This window comes from Ailuropoda melanoleuca, chromosome 10, assembly GCF_002007445.2.
Source record: "Ailuropoda melanoleuca isolate Jingjing chromosome 10, ASM200744v2, whole genome shotgun sequence".
NCBI lineage: Eukaryota > Metazoa > Chordata > Mammalia > Carnivora > Ursidae > Ailuropoda > Ailuropoda melanoleuca.
Genome location: NC_048227.1, coordinates 101,594,594 through 101,617,777, shown reverse-complemented (window position 1 = coordinate 101,617,777; position 23,184 = coordinate 101,594,594). Strand labels below are relative to the sequence as shown.

At 43.2% G+C, this 23,184-nt stretch overlaps 2 protein-coding genes across 2 annotated transcripts in view; one reads left to right on the top strand and one right to left on the bottom strand.

Annotated features, from left to right (window-relative positions):
• FNDC1 (fibronectin type III domain containing 1) overlaps window positions 1–23,184 on the bottom strand; it is a 233,544-nt gene that overhangs the window by 182,260 nt on the left and 28,100 nt on the right. The gene's annotated exons all lie outside the window — the stretch shown is intronic.
• On the top strand, window positions 12,431–21,921 carry TAGAP (T cell activation RhoGTPase activating protein). Its single transcript, XM_002915111.4, has 10 exons — window positions 12,431–12,587; window positions 13,172–13,256; window positions 13,345–13,398; window positions 13,709–13,775; window positions 15,406–15,572; window positions 16,238–16,399; window positions 16,862–16,971; window positions 18,334–18,529; window positions 19,110–19,224; window positions 19,830–21,921. The coding sequence occupies exons 2-10, from the start codon at window positions 13,230–13,232 to the stop codon at window positions 21,101–21,103; spliced, it is 2,172 nt and encodes a 723-aa protein (XP_002915157.2). The 5' UTR covers window positions 12,431–12,587; window positions 13,172–13,229; the 3' UTR covers window positions 21,104–21,921.

The window sequence follows — 23,184 nt, the reverse complement described above, 5'->3', positions numbered from 1 at the left end:
TGTGTGTCTGTGCATGCATGCATGCATGCAATGTGAGGAGGTGATAAAAATTTGAGCGGTTAGTTGCAAGGCAAAGCCTTCTCATTGAGTTAATTCTAGGTTGCTGAGTCATGTGATTATGTTGCCCAGGAGAAGCCCCTTGTCAAGGATCTTGAGTGAAAAGTCCTATCTTTCCTGATCCATTTGTCAATCCATGGAGCCCTGACAGGAAGGAACATTAGCTCCCCTCCTTAGCACTGAGGAACCAGAGACAGTTTCTGGAAGAGCTAGATTTGAATTCCAACTGTTAAGACTGAGACACACACATTGTCAGCAGCTAATAACTTGAAAAACTGAAACAATGGGATAGGAACATGATACACATTTCCTGAGTTTGATAACAGCATCCTTTTTTTTTTCAGATTTTATTTATTTATTTGACAGAGATAGAGACAGCCAGCGAGAGGGAACACAAGCAGGGGGAGTGGGAGAGGAAGAAGCAGGCTCATAGCGGAGGAGCCTGATGTGGGGCTCGATCCCACAACGCCGGGATCACGCCCTGAGCCGAAGACAGATGCTCAACCGCTGTGCCACCCCGGCGCCCCAACAGCATCCTTTTTTTGAACCTCCTCAACATCCAGTAAAGTACCTTGCTCATTGCAGGGACTCCAAAATATATAGAGATATAGATAAAGATATATATAGACTGAGTGAATACAAATAAAATCAGGACTAAATTTACAAAAGTATCCCAGCTCCACTCCTCCCATCCTAAGAGAAAGTCATTCTTTTCGGGAATTTGTAAATGTCCTACTCAAAGTTGTAGATAATTTACCCTTCAACTTTGCATCCTGAAAATTCCCTTATATATAATTTGTATCCCCTAGGTACTGATTTTTTTTTAACATCTACCACTGATCGATTTTTATTTTACATCTCTACAGTCTATTTTAAATCATATTATCATGAACATACTGAAAAATGCATCAGGGCTCATGGTGAGAAATACCATATCATCACGGAGCTGCTTCAAAATAAAGACTCCCACCGAGAAAGAGATTAAATCAGTGCTTTTTAAAATCAGTACTTGCAGGGCAATGCACAGCTGTCCTCATGGCACAGGTACAAAAGTCATGAGAACGACATATGGAGTCGCTATTTGTTTCCGGCCTCTACTCCTGAGTAACCACCACCCTAAAACTCAGTCCCTCAAAACAACAGCAATTTCCGATTTCCCCCGATCTTGTGGATGGCTGGGTCTCTCCTCTGCTAGTTTCACAGGGCTCGCTCAGATGACCACGTTCGCTGGAGAGTCACTGAGGTCTGGGGGTTGGTGTCGGCCGTGGGCCGGGCGGCCTGGCCTCTCCTCCTCCAGGAGGCTACACTAGTTTCCCACACAGCCTTCTCAGGGCCCCATTCAGGAGAGCAATGTGGAAGCTTCCAGTCCATGGGAGGCCCAGGCTCCAGAACTTACGTGACATCTCTTTGCTAAAACCTACTGGTCAAGGCAAGTCACGAAACCATCCCGGTTTCAAGGAGTGGGGAAGTGGGCTCTGTCTCTTGGTGGGAGCAGCTGCAGAGAATTTACAGCCACATTTAATCAACCACAAGATCGCAGCAGCTTCAAAGCCATCCCACTTCTCAACTGGTGAGCAAAAAGGGGTGAGTCAGGGAAACGGTTCGTGCTCTCCTGTGGAGGGAAACTGAGGCCCAGTCTTCCTTCCTGGCCAAGAATGAACCTGCTGCTTCTGAGATGGACCAGTGCCCACAGGAGTAGGAAAGAATCCAGTTAGAGAATCAACAGACCAGTTTACCCAGAAAACCGCTGCTGACCTCACTGCTTCTCACATTTGGCTGCATATTGGAATTCTCTGGAGAGTTTTTAAAAATACTGGTGTCTGCCTGGGTCCCATCTCCCGAAATTACAATTTCACTGGTATAGAGTGTGGCCTGGGGATTGGGGATTTTTAAAAGCCCCTAGGGGTTTCTAATGTGCAGCCACGTATGCCAAGGACCGGTGTTTAAACTTGAAACTGCCTTTCCTCCGCTGGCAAGGAAGATTCAGCTAATGGTTATTGATTCTATCTACCTGGTCATTTGTGATGTGTAAGTAGAAGGATAATGTCTCACACACACACACACACACGCACGCACACAGCACGGTCTGGGAGATGGTGAAAAAGGAAGCGTGCTTTCAAGTGTTCAGGGATTTGCAGAAGGGTATTTTGTAGAGAACTGAGCTCTCTTAATGAGGAATAAGATACCCTGCGGGCAAACAGCCGACTCTAAGTTTCAGAACAAGCTAGAGTGTCTTGTGGTCCATTTGGTTTCCTTAACCCAGGGCCACTGGAAGTGAGTCACCAACAGGGGAATACCACATTTATTTGAAAAAAAAAACAAAACAAAACAGAGCTAGCAAAGCCTCTATGTAGTTAGATCTTGGGACCCTGGAATCAAGCTGTAGACGCCTTATCTGTCTTTGGCTACCTAGTGAAGGTGCTTGGAATTATCCTGGATGCGAAAGTTTGCAACCATTCCTTTGGAACGGTCCCCAACCTTTTATCTGATAAAAATAGCATTGAGGGGCACCTGGCTGGCTCAGTCCCTGGAACGTGTGACTCTTGGTCTCGCCGTTGTGAGTCTGAGCCCCAGATTGGGCATAGAGGTTACTTAAAAAAAAAATCTTAAACAAACAAACAAACACACCAGCATTGAGCATAGCAATCGGAGTAGAAATGTGTCGAAATATCTGATGAAAGCAGAAGTATAACTTCTATTGGGCAACCCGGCATTTTACTCATTCTTAAAAATGAACATTTGTGCCCTTCCTACTGGGCCCTGGGGCTTGCCTCGGTGTGAGCATGAATTTCTCCATTGGAAGGGCCTGCAGGTTAATTTCAGGGCCAAGACACAGGAGTAAAAGCCAGCAAAGTGAATTGTGGAATAACCCAGTGATTATAAAATTGCCATGCAGTCATGCACTCCAGTGCCCGGACATCAGGAGACCAATGCGCTCACTGTTCACTCCAACATGAGGCTGCAGCAGCATTGCCCGGGACCTCGGTAGGAATGCACCCCTCAGGCCTCTCCCAGACCTGCTGAATGTGATGCTCTGGGGGTGAGGACCACAGTCTGTGTTTCCATGAGCCCTCTGGGGATGCTAAAGGGTGTTCAAATAGAGCGCAATCTGAAAAAGGATCGTCCTTCAAGATTTCCTGAAGATCTCACAAAGGCTACATCTCGGAGAAAGGGCACAGGGGGCTCAGTTTTGCAGTCCACATGGATAACACTGAGGAAAGATGCAAGAATGTTTGAAAATAGAACACTGCAGGGGCCTGGTCCTTTCTCTCCAGCCCTGAAGAAGAGGGCCGAGCAGTTGTGGATATCAACTACATACACTGATGACAAGACATCGTTCCGTGGCCTGGCGTAAATTGTCTTCACTCTGTTCATTTTCACTCCTCTGCTTTTCTCTAAGGAAGGCTGTATCAGGATCACCAGAATCATCAGGCTTAACCCTGCCTCCTCTGTGCAAAGTCTTTTCACCTGGATCACACGAGTTTTATACAACACCCCGGGACTGGTCCTAAGACTGGCAGTCAGAACCAGTCTGGACAATCACATTCAGGCCGGGTTGTAGTTTTGATGAAGACCCCAGGTGGGAGCTGCAGGGATGCTCGCCACACGCCCCATCTGTCTCCAGCCACCCCACCCCAAACCCCAGCCCCTGGAGCCAGAGTCGCCTTCGGAGGCCATTATTGGGAGATATTCTTGGGAGACGGCAAATAAGGCAGAGTATCTGAGGAAGGGAGCACACACATTCAAAATGACAGTCTTCTTTTTTAAAAATTTAAACAGGGAGGTAAAAGCCCTGGGTAATTTTTTTTTCATATGACGAATGAAAAAAAGAGCTAAGTTTAAAAAAAAAAAAGTAAACTAAATATCTCTTTAAAAAGCATTTTGAAAGGATGAGGCTAACTAAACATTTCCCATCATTTCTACTTTTCTTGTCCAGATTTTTGACAAAGGCTGCATGTGAATTTTGTGGACTGCTAACAAATAAACCTCATTTTTCATAAATTTCTCTTTTTCTCTTCAACAGCTAATCTGCGGGGCTATGTCGTTGCTTAGTGAGCTTCAGGGTGCTGACATACCCTTTCTGACATCGTGCTTTCTTTGTGTAATTTTTCAAGCCAAAATATCATCAGAAAGGAAGGACTCCTTAGTTCTTCGAGTGATATATGCAAGCAAGTTGGAGCCCTGCCCATGACACTGTGGTATTTGTAGCATCAGCAATGCACAGATTATAATCGCCTAATCTCAGAATATTTTATTTCTAATTCTTCATCTTGATCTCAATAAGTGAGGAAGCAGTTTAAAAAGAACATTTAGTTCTAGCCTTTCTTACTTTTCAAGCCAGCTTTCTGAAAACACAGAGTGTTCTTCAAACCTTATTTTATGCTGAGGCTGTATCTGTCTTCCAGTGCAGAGATGAGTTAGTTATCATAAAGATCTCAGAGGCAAATTGAAGACACGTGCATCCACCGCAGAAATGCAGGCATTTGCAGGTACAGCGAATAATTCTGCAAGGCACAACGACACTCTGTAATATTTCGGGGACACTGTGGTCCCAGCAAACCTCAGAGACATCCAGATAACTCTCATGCAACAGCAGGAGTTAAAATTTGACTGGAAGAGAGCTCTTTTCCAGGAAAATAAATAACCTTTAAGGACACGGGCTGGATTTACTCTAGGCCGGACTGAGTCCCCACCCGCCCTCTGTCCCAGGCTGGGAAGGGTCGGAATGTCTCTACCAGCCCCTATCACACACCCACAAACCCTCCTCCGAGTTTCCTAGAGGAGACGCAGGCAAGGAGTTTTACTTGTGAGCCACTCTAACCAGTCACTGTATTGAAGGAACTTAGCGGAGCTGGGGACTTGGCAGATTACTGAATCCCGTGCCCTCATTCGATGGTGAGCAGTAAGGCCCAGGCTGGCTGGAGGATCTGACAGGACAGCAGAGAGAGGCCAAGCCTTGGGTGACAGTCCACTCCACTGTCGATCAGCTCCTTATTCTAAGGCCTGGTTCCCGGGCCTCCCTGGCCTGCATGAGGTGTGGAACACAGCCCCAGGACAGTCATGCATCCACTCACCTGGGGCAGATGGAGCCAGAGAATCCGGGATGGGCCCATCTGGGGATTTCCTCCTCCACGAAGGGGAGGCTTTGGTCCGTGGAGGGACAGAGAGACAGGCCTGACTGCCCTCCAAGCACATTGACACAAGTTGCCATCCCGGAGGCCCAGGGGCCTAAGTCCAAAGTGCTGGCATCACATAAGCCTGCTGGTCCCCAGGGCAAGGCCTACAGGGACACGTCCTTCTCACATTACTCACAGCTCACATGCACCGTCACTGTTGCATCCCAACAAAGAGGAGGTCTTTCCCCGGGAGGCAAGCAGTCACACAGGCTAAGTACTGTCATACCAGCAAACACACAGTGAGATTCAAGTGCTTCATTTCATAACACAATTTTCACGTGGAAAAGAACCAAAGTACAGTAAATAATAAACAGCAGCTCCGTGCAAAGTACTGTGAAGGCGCTCCTCAGGACAAAAGGGGGAAATCGGCCCCTGCCTTCTGGAGGCACGGGTGAGCTGCTGTTGCAGAACCGGGAAAGGGAGCCTGACTCCTTCTGGAAGAGTTGGTGGGGTGCTCTTAGAAAAGATGGAACTTGAAGAGGACTTAGCAGGAGGAAAAGGTAGCTACTCTGAAAGGCCAATGTGTGATGAACAGCATTCCAGGCAGGGAACAGCTTCCTCACAGGTCTGAGGATGCAAGAGGGCACTTTCAGGGAATAACAATAGACTGTGTGACCAAAACACATCACGTGGGGGGCAGAGAGGAGGAGGCATAATCAAAGAAAAGGCTGGATAGCTTTTTACAATTTTTTTTTTTTTTGGTAACTTGAACAACTTTCTGGAAGATCAATGTATTAATCAATCATCAGGTAGCCAGGCAGTGGCGATGAAGCAGTCCTCTAGGAAACCGTGACATCTTTGGGAAAACAATCCTCTTCGCAGGAGATACTTGCTATCGCTGTAATTAAGGAATGGGGGGCTCCGGGCCACTGGGCAGTCAAGGGGGAGAGGGGAAAGCGAACTTGGAATGAAGAGACTGGTTCTGGAGTTGGTGTCCGACAGGCAAGGTGGGTAACACTACACACAGAGCGGTCAGGACCGAAGTGGTAACTGAGCTCACTCGCCATAGAAATCACAGTCCTTGACACAGGGTCGCCCCAATAAAAACAAAGCCAGTTCTAGGAGAAAAATCGGTTGTGATTAGGAGCTAATAAAAGTCCTGGGGTAAGAAGTGACCGTCTTGTCGATTTCTGCTTGCTAGCAAAAGCCACTTAAGTCCTTTTCCCTGTTCTGAAAACTCTTGTCACACAGGATAAGGGCTTGCTTTTCTAAGGAAATTGTATGAGGCAAGAGTACGGAGAGAGTGAAGCTGATCCTTCCATCTTTTTGTCTTTATATATATATATAAATACATATATATATATATAAATATATGTATATATAAATATATACATATATATATGCCTGTCTCCATATTTCACACTGTATTTACAAATGTTTCTCCCAAGGCTGGGAAAACTGCCATCCAACTGACTCTGAGATTTTTGGACTCAGTGCGCAGGACCTGCCCCTCCCACTCTATCCCCACCGTCGGAACCGTGTGCTGGACAGGTCAGCACTAACGACAGGAGAACATCCCCTCCCTCCGCCACCTGGACCAGATGCTCATGGTGACTTTCCATCAATCACAAACACACCTATTAATTAGACGGTGACATCAACGTCTCCCACAGGCACCAAGAACGCCTCCCTCTGGGCTCCCCCATCAACGATCTAGCCTACAAGAAGAGCCAGAAGATATTCCTGCTTTAGAAAACTCCGGGGGCCCTGACACACATTTCTATTGACCTGTTTACGGCTAACTTCCAGCCCAGGTAGCTCAGCGCCTCCCTTCCTCGCTGAAGTGGGGCATGGTAGGTTGATGGGAGAATTACAGACAAGTGGAAAATTCTAATCTGTCAATGTAACAGTTTCTGCACGTCACTGAACCTTCAGGGCTATGTATTTTTTAAGATGATGTAAACTGCGCTCTCTTTATGATTATTAAAGAAACTAACAGAAGGAGGGGTGCCTGGGTGTCACAGTCCGGGAAGTGTCTGCCTTCAGCTCAGGTCATGATCCTAGGATCCTAGGATTGAGACCCACATCAGGCTCCCTGCTCAGCATGGAGTCAGCTTCTCCCTCCCCCTCTGCTCCTTCCCCCATTCATGCTCTCTCTCTCAAATAAATAAACAAAATCTTAAAAAAAAAAAAAAAAAGGAAAGAAACTAACGGAAGGAGATTTGAAGTTTCAAGACGATGCCCTAAATCTGACTCTCTCTGCTAGGTAAGAAGAGTTCCCTAGAAGGATTCACCAGGACTCACCTGGCATAAATGGATAGAATAGATCTAGACATCTTGCTTCCATTTATAAATGAATCCCTTGAAGGATTATCCTTGAGAGAAACTGGAAGAGCGAGGTTCAAACCCAGTGGCATGACCTTGGGAGAGCTAACTGACCCGTGGAGCCGAGCTGTCTCATCTGTAAGCCACGGAGAATGACATACTCAGAGCACTGTTTTAGTCATGATGTGAGATAAGGTACTTGAAAATACTGCACAGCATACAGCACATAGTAGGTATTAAATAAGTAGGTCTCACACCCCAGAATGCAGAGCTAAGGATGAATGCCCAAAACCAAGGTGATGTTTAAAAGAACATTTCCTACTGGGACAACGAAGGCTCGGAGGTCGTTTCATTTCAAAGAGAGAGTCTTGTTTGCTTGGGAGGGGGGCAGGAGCTAAGCAGAGGAAGCTGAAAACTCTTATCTCTCAGAATGGGACGGGATTTAAGACAGGAGAGTTTTTGGAAGCTGGGCTCCCCTTTGACATACCCAGAAGCCTTCTGCGGAAGAGAGAAGAGCTTACTTGGGAAGGGCCACATCCTCAGCACAGAAGGACTTCGAGAACAAACACAGGCAATTTGGTGGCAGTGCTGCAGAGGCGAAAACAGCAAAATAGGGACAGGACATTAAATTCGTTGCTCACTTAAAACCTATTCAGGCCTGAAATTCAATGTCAACAAATGTCCATGTCTAGTCCCAAAATTCAGTCCCAGAGTAAGAAGAGAAAGAAGAAGGGGAGAAGGAAAGAAGAAAATTAAACTAGGTTACAGGAAATTTTATACCCAATGAAATTTATAGCATTTGTATTTTAATCACTTCTTCTTTATAAATGCCCAAAGTCACCACAATATCATTAACAGACATATAAACTGTTATTCCTCTTTCAAGAGTTGTTACTGAAATAAACGTGTTTGTTTAGGTCTAATTCTTAGTATATTTCACAATAAACTTAAAAACATGATTCTCTTCTTAATAAAAAATAATAATAATACCCCAGCAACGATCAAATCTCACTTAAAAATTCAGAAAGTTTTAGGGGGCCACCTGGCTGGCTCAGTTCATGGAGCATTCGACTCTTGATCTTGGGGTCATGAGTTTGAGCCCCATGTTCAGTATAGATTACTTTAAAAAAATGTTTGTGAGGGCCCACTGGTGATGGTTAAAAGTTGAATAAAGATTTTTTTTAAAAAGTCAAAAAGCTTTGGGATTACATATCCAAAGGGAAATAGCACTTTTCTTCCGTCCAACTAACTTTCTCATTTTTCTCCATTGCCAAACTTTGATGGCTGAGTTTACAGGGAGGGACATTTGTGTCATTAGAGGGACTGAGAGGAGTGTCTGGGTGGCTCAGCTGATTAAGCATCTGACTCTTGATTTCAGCTCAGGTCATGATCTCAGGGTAGTGACATCGAAATGCACTGGGCTCCGAGCTCAGTGGGGAGTCCACTTAAGATTCTCTCTTCCTCTCCCTCTGCCCCTCCCCACCACTCGTGTGCACTTGCGCTCTCTCACACACAGGCTGTCTCTCTCTCAAATAAATAAATAAATCTTAAAAAAAAAAAAAAAAAGAGCATACAGAATCAAAGAGAAAGGTACCAATGCTTTGGGCCTTAGAAATTCTCTTCCACACTGGGGCGCCTGGGTGGCTCGGTTGGTTAAAATGGAAAATAGAGTAATTGACGGTTAGACAACACAGCCTGAAAATAATTTTCCTTGAAAACGGCTGTATCCGCGAGGGTGACGAGGAGAGCTGACGATGTTCCACAAGTACAAGGAACTTTCTCACGCGCACGGATGTGACGCGGATCAGCAGTTCTCAAACTCCTTGGTCTCAGGAACTCTTTACAGAATTACTGACAAGTCTAAAGAGACTTAATTTATGTCAGCTAATATATTTACCAATATGCACCTGGGGGGAAACTGAAACTGAGAAAAATTTAAAACAGAAGAATATACAAGCTTTCATTCCCATTGCATCAGAACATTCCACATCATGTAGCCTCTGGAAGACTCCACTCTGTACTCTTGAGAGAAGAGAGTCAAAAAGGCAAATATTGTTATAAAATAACTTTTATTTCATGGACCCTCCTGAAAGGGTCTCAAGTACTCCCAGGGCTCCCTCACATACTTTGAGAATTACTTGATATGGACCAAACCTGGGAGTTTTTGAGTCTCCTAAAGGCCCCCCAGTTTGGGCTTGTCAGGAAAAGAGGTAAAAATGGATGAGCCTAGGCCTTCCCCACCTTTCTCCCACTAGAGACACATAGTTAAAAAAATTTTTTTAAAGATTTGTTTGGGGGCGCCTGGGTGGCACAGCGGTTAAAGCGTCTGCCTTCGGCTCAGGGCGTGATCCCGGCGTTCTGGGATCGAGCCCCAAATAAATAAATAAAATCTTTAAAAAAAAAAAATTAAAAAAAAAAAGACTGCTTGTGTTCCCTCTCTCGCTGGCTGTCTCTATCTCTGTCAAATAAATAAATAAAATCTTTAAAAAAAAAAAATTAAAAAAAAAAAGATTTGTTTGTTTATTTTAGGGAGGGGGTCAGAGCAGAGAGAGAGGGAGAGGGACAGAATCTCAAGCCGACTCCCCACTAAGTGCAGAACCCGAGTAGGGCTTAATCCCACGACCCTGAGATCATGACCTGAACCAAATTCAAGAGTTGGATGCTTGGGGGCACCTGGGTGGCACAGCGATTGAGCGTCTGCCTTCGGCTCAGGGCGTGATCCCGGCGTTATGGGATCGAGCCCCACATCAGGCTCCTCTGCTATGAGCCTGCTTCTTCCTCTCCCACTCCCCCTGCTTGTGTTCCCTCTCTCACTGGCTGTCTCTATCTCTGTCGAATAAATAAATAAAATCTTTAAAAAAAAAAAAAAGAGTTGGATGCTTAACCGAGTCACCCAGATGCCCCTTAATTTTTTTTTTGTTTGCATTTTAGATATCAGGATTCTAGGTTCATCTTCCTTTAAGTATAGAATAGTATGGCAAAACAGAAACAAAACCAAAAACAGTTTTTAAACCACTAGTCGCATGTGTACTGTGGAGTATAGTGCATAATAGAAAGAAGAAAAAAAAACAGTCTTCATTTGAAATATTTAGATTGAGGATTGATGCATTAGTTGTTAGAACAGTACCAACGTTAAATTTCTTAAGAAACCCCAAAAAGTATGCCAAATGAAAAAAAAGTTCATGAAATACGTATTAGTGTTAAGAATGACTATTTTATATGTAACTGTATTTGCTCAGAAATTATTTCCTGAGTATCTACAACGTGCCTGTCTCTAGGCTAGGAAGAGCATATATGCCCTTTTAGATCATTAAAAAAAAAGTCAATGCGTCATTTTGAAGGTTTGTAAAGGCAGGAGGGAAGATGAAAGGCAGTAATGGGCACAGATTCGCAGGGACACAGCTCTAAACTCTGGCTGTGTGGCAGTTTTCTGAGAGGGACCCTCCAGCTGGAGACCTGAACGCCACCCACTGAAACACTGAGTGAGGGGACAAATTTTAACTGCTCCGTGGTCCAGGTTCCCGAAGAACCCCTACTCATGACTTCCTTTTGGTATAAAGACAATAGAGCTACCAATCTGAAAGTCTTGGAATTAAAGTCTTCCAATGATGAATTAAGACAAGGTAGTTTTAATTTTTGTTGAAGACGAACACACGGGCAGAAATGTGAACATAAGATGATCAGCGCCCAGATCAAGAGATGGACCATCACAAAGCCCTCTCTGGCTCCCGGTGGTCACTACCCACCCCAGAGATGCCACCGTAACAGCACAGATTGCCTCCTAACAGCATAGATGACTTTGCTTTGCCTGCAAGATACACTCTTTTGTGTCTGGCTTCTTTAGCGCCACGTTATATGGAAAGACCCAACCACACTGCTGGATGTAGTTACAGACTTCGCGTTATCAGGGCTACGCAACACTCCACTGTGTGAAGATGTCACAGTGGATGTCACATTCTGCTCCTCAGGTACTTGAGTCATTTTATATATAGACTTTTAGCCACAGAAAAGACTGGAGAGTTTCTCTTTTCCAGAAGGAAGGATCCACAGATGAAATTCACTACCTGTTTTCTACTTGAAATTGGTCTGATCAAAGGAATTTTGGGGGGTGCCTGGGTGGCTCAGTGGGTTAAGTGTCTGCCTTCAGCTCAGGTCATGATCCCAGGGTCCTAGGATCAAGCCCCGCATCAGGCTCCCTGCTCAGCAGGGAGTCTGCTTCTCCCTCTCCCTCTGCCCCTCTGCACCCCCTCCCCCTACTCATGCTCTCTCTCTCACTCCCTCTCAAATAAATAAACAAAATCTCTTTTTTTAAAGGAATTTTTGGTTTTCCTTCCATGTCAAGACTAGAGATGGTCTAACTACAAATTAAGTATTAACAATTTTAACTAGGAGTTAAGGAAAGGTGAAGGGGGTTAATATCTAGGCAGCTGACTTTCGTGGACTCTTCCTAATTCCAAAGGAAACCAATGGTGACCATTTCTCAAACGAGGCAGCATGTCTGGGGCTTCTTAGAGGAATAGCATCCCGCACCCATTGGGTTGCCACTCAATGTCTGGTGACCGATGAATGGAGTAGATGGTGGGTGGGAGGGGAGACAGCACCCAAACAGGATACAAAATAAGGGCACCTGAAATCACCACTTTACAAAATAAAATTAAGTTTATTACAGAATAACACAATTTCTTATTCACACATCCCACCTGTGACATTAATCAGAGCCTTTACCTATGAGCCATATGTCATCTTTTCCACCCTTAGTAGTTTATAAGATTTTTTTTTTTTTTTACTTTGAAGTGTTAGAAGAAAAAGAACCAGAGCTGCCCTAAAAGGAATGAGGAAGTGAGAGCTCCCCAGTGTCTGGCTGGCTATGTCTGGGTGACAACCCATGATGTTCTTTCCGGTCTCAGTAATATTCTGAATTTCCACCTGCCCGCCCCCTCTCGTTTATAATGCAGAACACGTGAAGTTAGAGCGCTTCAGTCTTCCTCTCTCTATCGGTGGATTAGTAGGAGCAGAGTGTTATGCTGTTTCTCCCATTTTGCACGGTTCCCCGGAGATAAGAGAACTCTGGCTGGAGGCCCTCTGAGGGTAAGTACCATAAATTAACATAACTGGAAAATTAGCTAGCTGGCAAACACTGGTCTTCGAGAGCACCTCCAACAGAAAACGGTTGTACCCTGAACCATGCAGCAAATAATGTTAACAGAATCCGAGCACGGTTTGTCTCAGGGTGGAATAGGAATTCTGTCGGTATAGGAATTCTGTCAACGTTAACTTCGTTTTGTGTTTCCTGCAAGCAGCATCCTGGGAATCAGCTGTTTCCTCTGGGGGTTAGAGGAGCTCCTCCATGCAGAGCACATAATACAGTGCCTGACAACGTCAGCTCCACACCCCCAAAAAGCATGAGTTATCATGATTGTTAGATTATCTCTTGCTGGGAATGGAATAAATGAAAAACAAAGTTTGGCATGGTAAAGATAGCAGGTTTAAAAATTTTAGAAATAAGTATGTTCAGGTGCTGTTCTTAATAGCCGAAGACATCTGGTAACATATCACAGACTTGAAATGAAAACTTTTCTATCTGATCGTTTCAGACTTTGTGTTTTGGCACCAAAATTGGCCTACTTATCATGTGTCTCCCTCCTCACTCTCTCCCATATGATTTCTCACAGGCAGAGCCAAGGCCACACGGGAGCAAAATTCATCCCCGGACAGTCAGCCCGAAATCTAATGAAGCTGATAAGCAGCTGCAATGCTGTACGTAGCCCTCTTAAATTTCTTAACTCATGTTTTCCAGAGGTAATAGTCAAACGATCTTTACCTAACTTAATTTTTTCTCTTGCAGTCAAAAACACTAAATGCCAATAACATGGAGACATTGATCGAATGCCAGTCAGAGGTAAGAGAGCAATATTAAAAACATTTCATCTGCACTGTGAGAACATGGAAAACTTTGTTTTCATGGAGTATTGTTTGGATTGTATAATTATCAGAGTAGAAAATTAACATCCTAAATGTAGTTAATTAAATATATTAATTTGGACCTTATATGATGATAATCAAGACCTTATTATTGATTCTAGAAGCTAGAAAAAGATCATTGGATTTTACTAATTTTTAATATGAATAAAACATTGTCCATATATTTTGTGGGGAAAGACTGGGTAGATCTCTTCAATCATTTTTAATGAAAATAAATATATTTTTAGGATGATATCAAGGAACATCTTCTGTTGGCATCATGTGAGAGTGAAGATAATATTTGCCAGCTAACTGGTGAGTTTTGAAAACATACTGGTCTTTTATGTAAGTGCTAACAACAAATGTTCTTGGTTTGCAAAACCACAGTACTTTACCCTACTAGGAATTTTTTTTTTTTAAGTGTTCTTTTAAAGACCGCAGAACATTAACACTTAAATGGCCGTCAGACTCCGGCTCACTAGAGCATCAGGGCACGCTGACAGAAAAGATCCTTTCTACAGCCAACCCCCCAGCTCTCCGAGGAGTTTTTGGTGGGGTCAGATCTCCCGGCTACTTCTGTTTTGACAATTAAAGCAGGCATACATATGAAAAATAGTTCCTTTTCCCTTTTCTTCCTTCTCTAATGAAGAATGAATGTAAGAACCCACAAAGTAATCATTGCTGATCTCCAATTCCCAGGAGCCCACCATTCACTCGGTTTTCATAATATGTTTTGTATTACATAACCGCGACCCAGTTCTCCTCAACCATAAGGACAAGCCACTTCTCCATCCATACTCTTCCACTTGCCAGTGTAGAAACATACTGTAATGCATGTAGAAAATACAGCTTTTATATGTAGGGGAAAACAAGAGAAGGAAAAAGAGGGAGAATAAAAAGAAAGAAGGAAACATGTGAGATGTGATACCCATTGTACACATGACTTCAGGAATTTGCAAAGATAGAACATCTCACTAATGTTTTCGTGATAATTCCCAACTGCCAGGTCTAGGTTCAAGCCTTTCCAAGGCAATTTGTGCCAGCCCTATCTTCAAGCAGCCTCCGGGGCAGGGCGGGGCGGGGCNCAGAAGCGCACTGGCCGGCCCAGCTAGGGAAGAGCCTTCCAAATGATCTTGAGCAAGATTCCATTCTTTTTTACGGCTCAGTAATATTCAGCTGTATTTATAGACCAGGTCTTCTTTATTCATTCATCTATCAATGGACACTTTGGTTGCTTCCATATCCTGGCTATTGTAAATAATGCTGCAATAAACATAGGGGTGAACATAATCTTGTTGAATTAATGTTTTCTTTCCCTTTGGGTAAAACCTAGCAGTAAAATTACTGGATCATAGTATTTCTGTTTTAATTTTTTGAGGAAACTCCATATTGTTTCCCATCGTGACTGAAACTAATGTAACATTCTATGTCAACTAAACTTCAATTTAAAAAAAAGATCTTGAGCAAGTCACTTCCTCTCCTTTTAAGTTTTGTTTTCTCTGCCAGTCAAAGGAGAAAATTAAAATAATCTATTTCACATCAGAAAAACCCACCGGAGTTATTAAGGTCAATATATGAAGATGGTTGTTTGTAATCTGCTCGGCTAGTTTTGCTGATTTTCTGTAGCAAACAGCCAGTGAAGAGTAAAAACAGGAAAGGTGGAGACTTTGAGGAACCTGGGTGTTGATATTTAGGGGCCGGTCGCTCTGGTAACCAATGCAGTTGCTTTTTGGGTTCATTTTTCTAGATTAAAACTCATGCCCTTTGCTTTCTTAGTTTTTCAAAATCATTCCCCCACACCCTTGTGGGCATACCCTAGATGACATTATGTGGCTGACAATATCCGTTGTCTTATATGGATCTTTATTAATTATTTTAAGAATTATTTAATAATTAAATAATTATGAATCTAATTTTTCTCTTCGCCTTGTTTTCCTGGCTGTAGAAATTAAGAAGAGAAAGAAGGTGCTGTCCTGGCCCTTTCTCATGAGAAGGCTTTCTGCTGTGTCAGATTTTTCTGGGGCTTCAGAACCTGAATTAAAAACATCACTATTTGATCAGCCCTTGTCAATCATCTGTGGTGAGGACGACACACTCCCCAGACCCATTCAGGTAGGTGTGCATGTACTCGCAAACCTACTTCAGGTTTTTGTCAGATGTGAAAAATCCTTGGGAGCTCTAAATATCATTCTTATGCTAAACTTGCTGGGGCCAATCATTAGGTTTTTCCACTTTTGGAAATGGTGTTTCCACATGTGAGTGCAGCCAGGAGACTAGGAGGCTGTTTACATTCTACAAGTTAGTTGTACTTGCCCTCCATCCCTCCATCCCCCTGATTTCATGGAGTTAAGAATGCTAAAAGATATGTAGCTTCTGAGAAGTCAACGGATAGAGATGGGGTATAAAGTATATGATCAGAAATCCAGTGTTTATACAGAATGACTTGAAAGGAGAGAGACCGGAAATAATTTAAGAATGTACAAAATTAGCGCTTTCAAACTTACCTCTTCTGAGAAATATAGCAGAATGGAGGGAGACCGTTGATAGTAATGGGGCTGTGAAAACCTGGCATTCATGGTCTCTTGTAAAGACCATGTTGGTATCACGGAGAACCACCTTTTATGGAGAGGATTCTCTATCACAGGCGAAGTTTGCTACTGTTCTCATGCACCGTTTTAATAACCAAACATAGATTTTCCATGTAGTAGTGCAGCACATGGTTTCATGTATTCAAAGTAAGGGTAACCTTTTCCTATTTCTACATCTCTTTCCTACAGGATATTCTCACTATTCTGTGCCTTAAAGGACCTTCCACAGAAGGGATCTTCAGGAAAGCAGCCAATGAGAAAGCCCGCAAAGAGCTAAAGGAGGAGCTCAACTCGGGAGGCATGGTGGATCTGAAAAGTCTCCCTGTGCACCTTCTGGCTGCGGTCTTTAAGGTGAGGTCACGACATTTCTGCCAATAACCTGCGGTGGGCTCTGACACATTAAGTCTCTGAAAATAAGAAACGGGCCCTTCTCCCTACAAATCAAAGTAAACTGATCTTAGAGTTTAAGTTTTTTAGTGAAGCCTTCTTTCTCTTATATAAACATCTCTGTGTCTATGATCTCAGATTCCAACAGAGAATGATACAGTACATTCTCCCCCAAATTCTGATGAGAAAAGGCCAAGTCCATGCTCCTGAAGCTGGGAGCCCCTCAGATGATGGCCTCACTCTGTCCACTGTCAGGAAGTTGCTGAGAGAGATTTCCCTAGAGTGTTCAAATGCAGGAAGGAAGGGGGCGCAGCCTGCGGTAGGATGATCAGAGGGTCCCTGAGCTGGACCAGACAAGGGGAAGATGAGGACACCAGTACATGATGTAACCCAACCAGGCCCAACCATTCCCCTTTCATCCTCCAGGACTTCCTCAGAAGTATCCCACAGAAGCTACTTTCATGTGACCTGTTTGAGGAGTGGATGGACGCGCTGGAGAGGCAGACCGAGGAGGACAAAATTGAGGCCCTGAAACAGTAAGTGGCCGGGGTCGTTGCCAGAGGCCAGGCCCATATGGTCTCCGTCTTCTGATTCTTCACACAATTCTCTGAGTGTTTCAGGAACACTGACATGTGTAGGGAATCAGAGAGGAATTATGTATCTACTCCCAGAATAAAAATCACAAGGTATCCTGGACATTCCTTTTAAAATAGTTTTAGCAAAAGGAAAGGAAGCACTTTTTCAAAGAGTTTCTAGAAAGTGAACTTCAACATTCACAAATCCCAAGAGGTGGAGGAGGCTAAAAGCATAAGTAGTTCAAGAAGGTATGAGACAAAATCGTAGACGAAAGCCTCAAAACAGGCTCAGTAGCCAAGTGTAGGAATGTGGGGTTATCCTCAGCCTAATAGATTTGTGCCAGGCAAGGCAACAATTTCCCCCATAAAACGTCCCTTAAAGCATAGGAGAACAATCTGGAAGGGATGGTTTTGATCATAAAATTTCATGGCCTATTTCATAGTCTTCTAATTAACCAAAATGAAAACTCTATAAAAACAAATTCCAAAGACAACAGAAATGATTACATTTGTAAATGAAACTGTAACCTGTTGGCGACCAGACAATCTCAAACACCTAACTTCAAAATATCAGCAGTTTTGCCAAATGCTATGAAAGTCTGTCTCTTTGTTATGATAGTCCCATGTGGCTAAATATTTCCAGTGAAATAGTTATTGATAAATTGAAGGCATTAGAATATCTGTCCCAAATTGAAAATCCTAAGATTACTGTAAGTTTCTCCTTAAAGACAATAAGCTCTCCCATAATAGTAACTTCTTATAAGTGAAAACAGTCCCTATGTTAGAGTCACTGTTGCATATTTTGAAAAAGTGAGGCTTTACTCATCTCATTTATTATCATTACTACCAAAGTTACCGTTTTAAGTGCCTGACTTGACCATATTTACAAACATGCCCTTAGAAACTAATTTCTTCTCCACAAAGATTTCTTGGAATGGCATAAAAATGGGTCATCTTTGTGTGGTGATCACAGATCAAGAAAGGCAAATGATTGAAGTCCGAAAATACCAGTCACGCAGTGTTAGAAAGACATTCTGCATGGCTACACGATTATTCTACAAAACAGTTCCCAAAATGTATCAACTATGAAGTTTGTTGCAGAAGTTAAGGATTCCCACTGTAAGATCTACACAAATAATAAAGGGCTGTGTTATCGGTGTGCTGGAAGTGTCTGAATGAACATTTCACAATCTTACTGATGAAAATGCACCTTCCTCATTTTGAAGGAAGTCTGGGCTAGGCAGAAACTTTCAACTTGCTACACTAAAACTGAGATGGCCCATTAGCTTCCTCTAAAACCAGCTTCCCTGAACCTCATTCCAGCGTTGCAGATAAGCTCCCCCGGCCCAACCTCCTGCTGCTCAAGCCCCTGACCTCCGTGCTCTACCTGATCAGCAAGAACTCCGAGGTCAATAAGATGGACGCCAGCAATCTAGCTATCTGCGTCGGACCCAACATGCTGACCCGGGAGAATGACCAACACCTGTCTTTAGAAGCCCAGAAAGACTTGAACAACAAGGTTTGTTCCAGTCTCTGTCTGAGAAACTCCCAATGTATGAGCTCACCATCTGTTTGAAAAAGCCAAATGATAAAATGCCTCTGAGTCTCTCTGGCTGACTCAAGCTCACAGTGAAATATGAAATGCAAAATGCTTTTGTCATAGTTCTGCTCTCTTAGATTTATGCATTTAATGAAACGGAACAGTCCTGTCTCATAAGATGACAAAGGTGTCCTTTGTTAAGGCTAAATCTCACTGTCTCCTAGGATAGAAAAGCCCTTGTGCTTGGTTGGGTTTTTTTTCATTTGTGCATTGCACTCTGTCAGTCCAACTATCAGTTTGGAAAACTCCTTATCCATATGAAAATTTTAGTTAGAGTTTTTTTTTTAATTCTCAAAAACTGCATGTCTCAAAAATAACTTCAATATATATGATTTTTACCAATTTTCTGTACGTTCTTTTCAAACACATAAAGATATCATATGCTCATTTTGGCACCTCCCTAAGAGTGAACCCTCATTATAACCCCATTCCTTCTCCTCTTCCTTTAAAAAAATTAAAGATGTCTTTAGGCTGACAACTTACTTCTTTTTCCTCATAGGTTAAGACAGTGGTGGAATTCCTCATCGATAACTGCTTGGAAATATTTGGGGAGAACATTCCAGCACATTCCAGTACTGCTTCTGATGACTCCCTGGAACACACTGACAGTTCAGGTACCAAATGTGCTCTTGATTGACTATGATTGTGGGGGAAGTCCATTCCAGTCTGCCAGTCCATGCCAGTAATGCAAAGTATCTCTGGTATTTGAAGAAGTTACCTGCACAAGTCACCAAACCAAATTCATAGGATGCCGTTAATATGGAAACTTGCTCTCAAATTTTCCTGCAGTCTCCTCACTCAGCTGACACCCCTCAGCTTCTTTCTGAATCATAAAGAACTGCTACTTTCATCAAGTTATCTTGGCTAGAGGGTTTTTTCCACCTAAAGGGATATGGGTCCATTAAAATGGAATGGATCCAATAAAAGAGCCATCCAAAGAATTAATTTTTAAATTTAAGATCAATTAATGTTCAATGAAACGCTGTTTTGTCTCTTTTCTCATTCTCTCACTAGTATTTCCTTTTCCTACTTCTCTTCCGCACCTCAAACTAGGAAAGGAACAAAATTTTAATGTGACAAATCTCTTTCATATCAAGCCTCAGAGTAGCTTCACCAGATTACCTAGCGCCATACTTGATACAAGTAGGGTGAATTGTACGAAAGTTTATTTGTCAAAGAAACTGACCCAGAAACTCAACTGTCCCTTAACTTCCTCCAGACATGTCAACGCTGCAGAATGACTCAGCCTATGACAGCAACGATCCTGATGTGGAATCCAGCGGTGCCACCGGCTCCCCAAACAGGCAGCCCCAGATGCCCTTGGAGATGGCTGCCTGCTGGGAGCCCAGAGGCCCGCAGCTCGCTTGGGAGTTGAGCCCAGAGCCCATTGTCAGCACCGTAGCCAGGCTGAAAAACTCCCTCAGGGAACCAGACAGGAGCTACTCAGAGCCCAGCATGTCATCCTCACAGGAGAGCCTCGAGAGTCAGAAAACTCACCAAAAACTAACACGAAGTGAGGACGACTTCACCATGGCCCAGGCAGGGGCTTGTTTGGAAGGTGAGGAAGCTGAAGACCCGTTTCCAGAGGAAGTGTTTCCTGCAGCTGAAGGCAAAATCCAGAGGCCACAGGACCTGAAGGTGAAGAACTCGACTCAGGGTTTGGGGTTACTGTGGGGACTGGCACCCAAAGCCTCCTCCAGTGGCTCTCTGGATGCTTCCTCTGACAGCTCCCCCGTGGCTTCTCCTTCCAGTCCCAAAAGAAATTTCTTCACCAGACATCAGTCTTTCACAAAGACAGAGAAAAGTAAGCCCAACAGAGAGATTAAAAAACATTCCATGTCATTCTCCTTTGCCTCTCACAAAAGAGCGCTGACCAAAACCCCCAGCTGTGTGTCTGTGAAATCCAAAGGCTTTACAAGAGACCAAGTAAAGAAAGGTTTTAAAAAAGAAAGCCAGCTTGCTGGGCGAATCATCCAGGAAAACTTGTCTGAAATCCAAGGCCAAACAGCTCTAGACTTTAGCTCCAGATCCTACAGCATCTCGGTCGAGGATGTGTTCCAGCATGTGGATCAGAGAAGCCCTGGGAGTCCGCCATCTTATGAAGAGGCCATTCGGTGCCAGGCATCGGACCTCTCGGCCTATGGGGGCCAAACAGTTGGCAGCATGAGGGCTAGAATGCTCAGCCAGGACACTCAACTACCGCCTCTCCTACCTTTCCACCACGGAGGGAATTCAAGAAATATACGCAGTCAAGAACTACTTGACGGGCACAGACTATCTCCCAGGACTGAGAGTTGGAAACAGAGCAGGACTGTCCACACTTCTGTCGAAACGATAGGACAAGTGACTGTCACAGGGAGACCAGAGCTGCACCGGCTAAGAACTATATCTGAGTCAAAACAGAAGTCTAAGCTGGACCACCTCGTGCGGCGAGGTAGTCAGCCAGTCTTTGAGGCTGACCAACTCTGGTATGCTAAAGAATCCTACATTTAGGAAGGCCGTCCAGACACCATGACATGGCTTGTGGTATCTCTGTAAATGCATGACTGTATGAAGAACTGCTTTAGACTCTGTTTTCAAAAAAGTCGAGAATAAGCTCCCTTAGAGAAGTTGTGTAGAGCCTCCTCAGAGGGGCTAGCTATGCAAGGGCACTCACATAGTGTCTATGTGTGCCCGAATTTGTGCAACATGTAGCAAGTGTATAAAATGTACTGAAGACAAGGTGTTAGGTGCAAAGATGTCAACGTGAATATGTGTATATTTGTTTGTGAACTTGTGGTCTACGGCATTGCTGTTCTCTGCCTCCTGGGACACTTTTCTATTGGTTAGTGTTCAAAAGTAATTGTTCTTCTCTTTTTATGCTGCCTCAAATGTCATGCCATTTTTCATATTTTCCACAAACTCCATTTAGGGGAAAATGTTTAAATCTCTGTTAGAAGTTTACTCCAGTAAGCAGCTTTGTGATAACTACTCACCATGATAAGAAAAAGGAGCAGACTGCAAGGAATAGACTTCAGTGTCTGGAGTTATCAAAGGCATTACAAACTCCAGTAAATGAAAAGGTCATCGTTAAAATTGATGAAAAATACTTAAATGTGTCCTTTTAATCATCTCATTTTCAATTTGGACAGATGAGTAAAAATGTAATACATCAATATTGACTAATTTAGAGCACTGTGAGTTTCTCTGTGGCTCAGTAATATCTTCTCCAACAGTGTGGAGGAAATTACTTTATATGCATTGGGGATCATATATAGAATTTCAATGTAATCTCACTACAATAAATTGCCTTCCTTGTTTCAAAGTAAAAATGTTCATTCTTTACTGATATGTTGCCTTCTCTCCCTTGATTCATAGAAACCCAGGAAAAGCACTCATACACTGGTTCATTCAACAACATTTATTGAATATATATTCATTACTCGAGATTAATAGGCAGGCTGGGAGCTTGTCTTTAGAAAGAAAAGACCAATCCAGTTCTCCAGTGGTTTGCAAATCCATAAAAATGTACCTACTTGAAGCCATTTTTTCAACAGTCAATCAGAGGCCAGAAAATTTAGAATGCAGGGGGTACCTGGGTAGCTCAGTCACTCAAGAGTCTGCCTTCAGCTCAAGTCATGATCCCAGGGTCCTGAGATTGAGCCCCACATCAGGCTCCCTGCTCAGCAGGGAGTCTGCTTCTCCCTCTCTGTCTGCCCCTCCCCCCACTGCTCATGCTCTCTCTCCATCTCTCAAATAAAGAAATGAAATCTTAAAAAAAGAGATGGTAAAAAACAAAATTTCATATACAAATACAGGGTAATATAGTCAATATAATTTTTCCTGTTTTTAGTGAATTAAACTCTTCAGTACCTTTAGAAACCTTATTTTTATGATGACCAGGTTGCTCATTCACAAACATAATGGTAAAATACTTGTCATATATTAGAACTTTAAGTCTTTTTTTTTTTTTTAAAGATTTTATTTATTTATGTGACAGAGAGACAGCCAGCAAGAGAGGGAACACAACAGGGGAGAGAGAGAGGAAGAAGCAGGCTCCCAGCCGAGGAGCCCGATGTGGGACTCGATCCCGGAACGCCAGGATCACGCCCTGAGTCGAAGGCAGACGCTTAACGACTGCGCTACCCAGGCGCCCCTAGAACTTTAAGCCTTAATGATTAAAATATTTATCTAGTACCTTGGAGATACTAGACTTCTATTTTCCTTATTTTATCAACCTCTNTCGAAGGCAGACGCTTAACGACTGCGCTACCCAGGCGCCCCTAGAACTTTAAGTCTTAAATTAAAATATTTATCTAGTACCTTGGAGATACTAGACTTCTATTTTCCTTATTTTATCAACCTCTTCCATAAAACACTGTGTGTTTTTGATTTGCTCAAGAAATATTTTTGCATTGGCCAACCACCAGATAGTGAAGGCCTATTATTCTTTTCAAAGGAGATTTACTGATAATGTGGTAACAAGTTAAAAATGTAACCCGGATTGCTCAAGGCAACATGCTCAGACCTCATAATGTCATTAGAAATATTTTATTAAGCACGCCAAAAGTGTACAAATTTCAAGAGGCAGACAC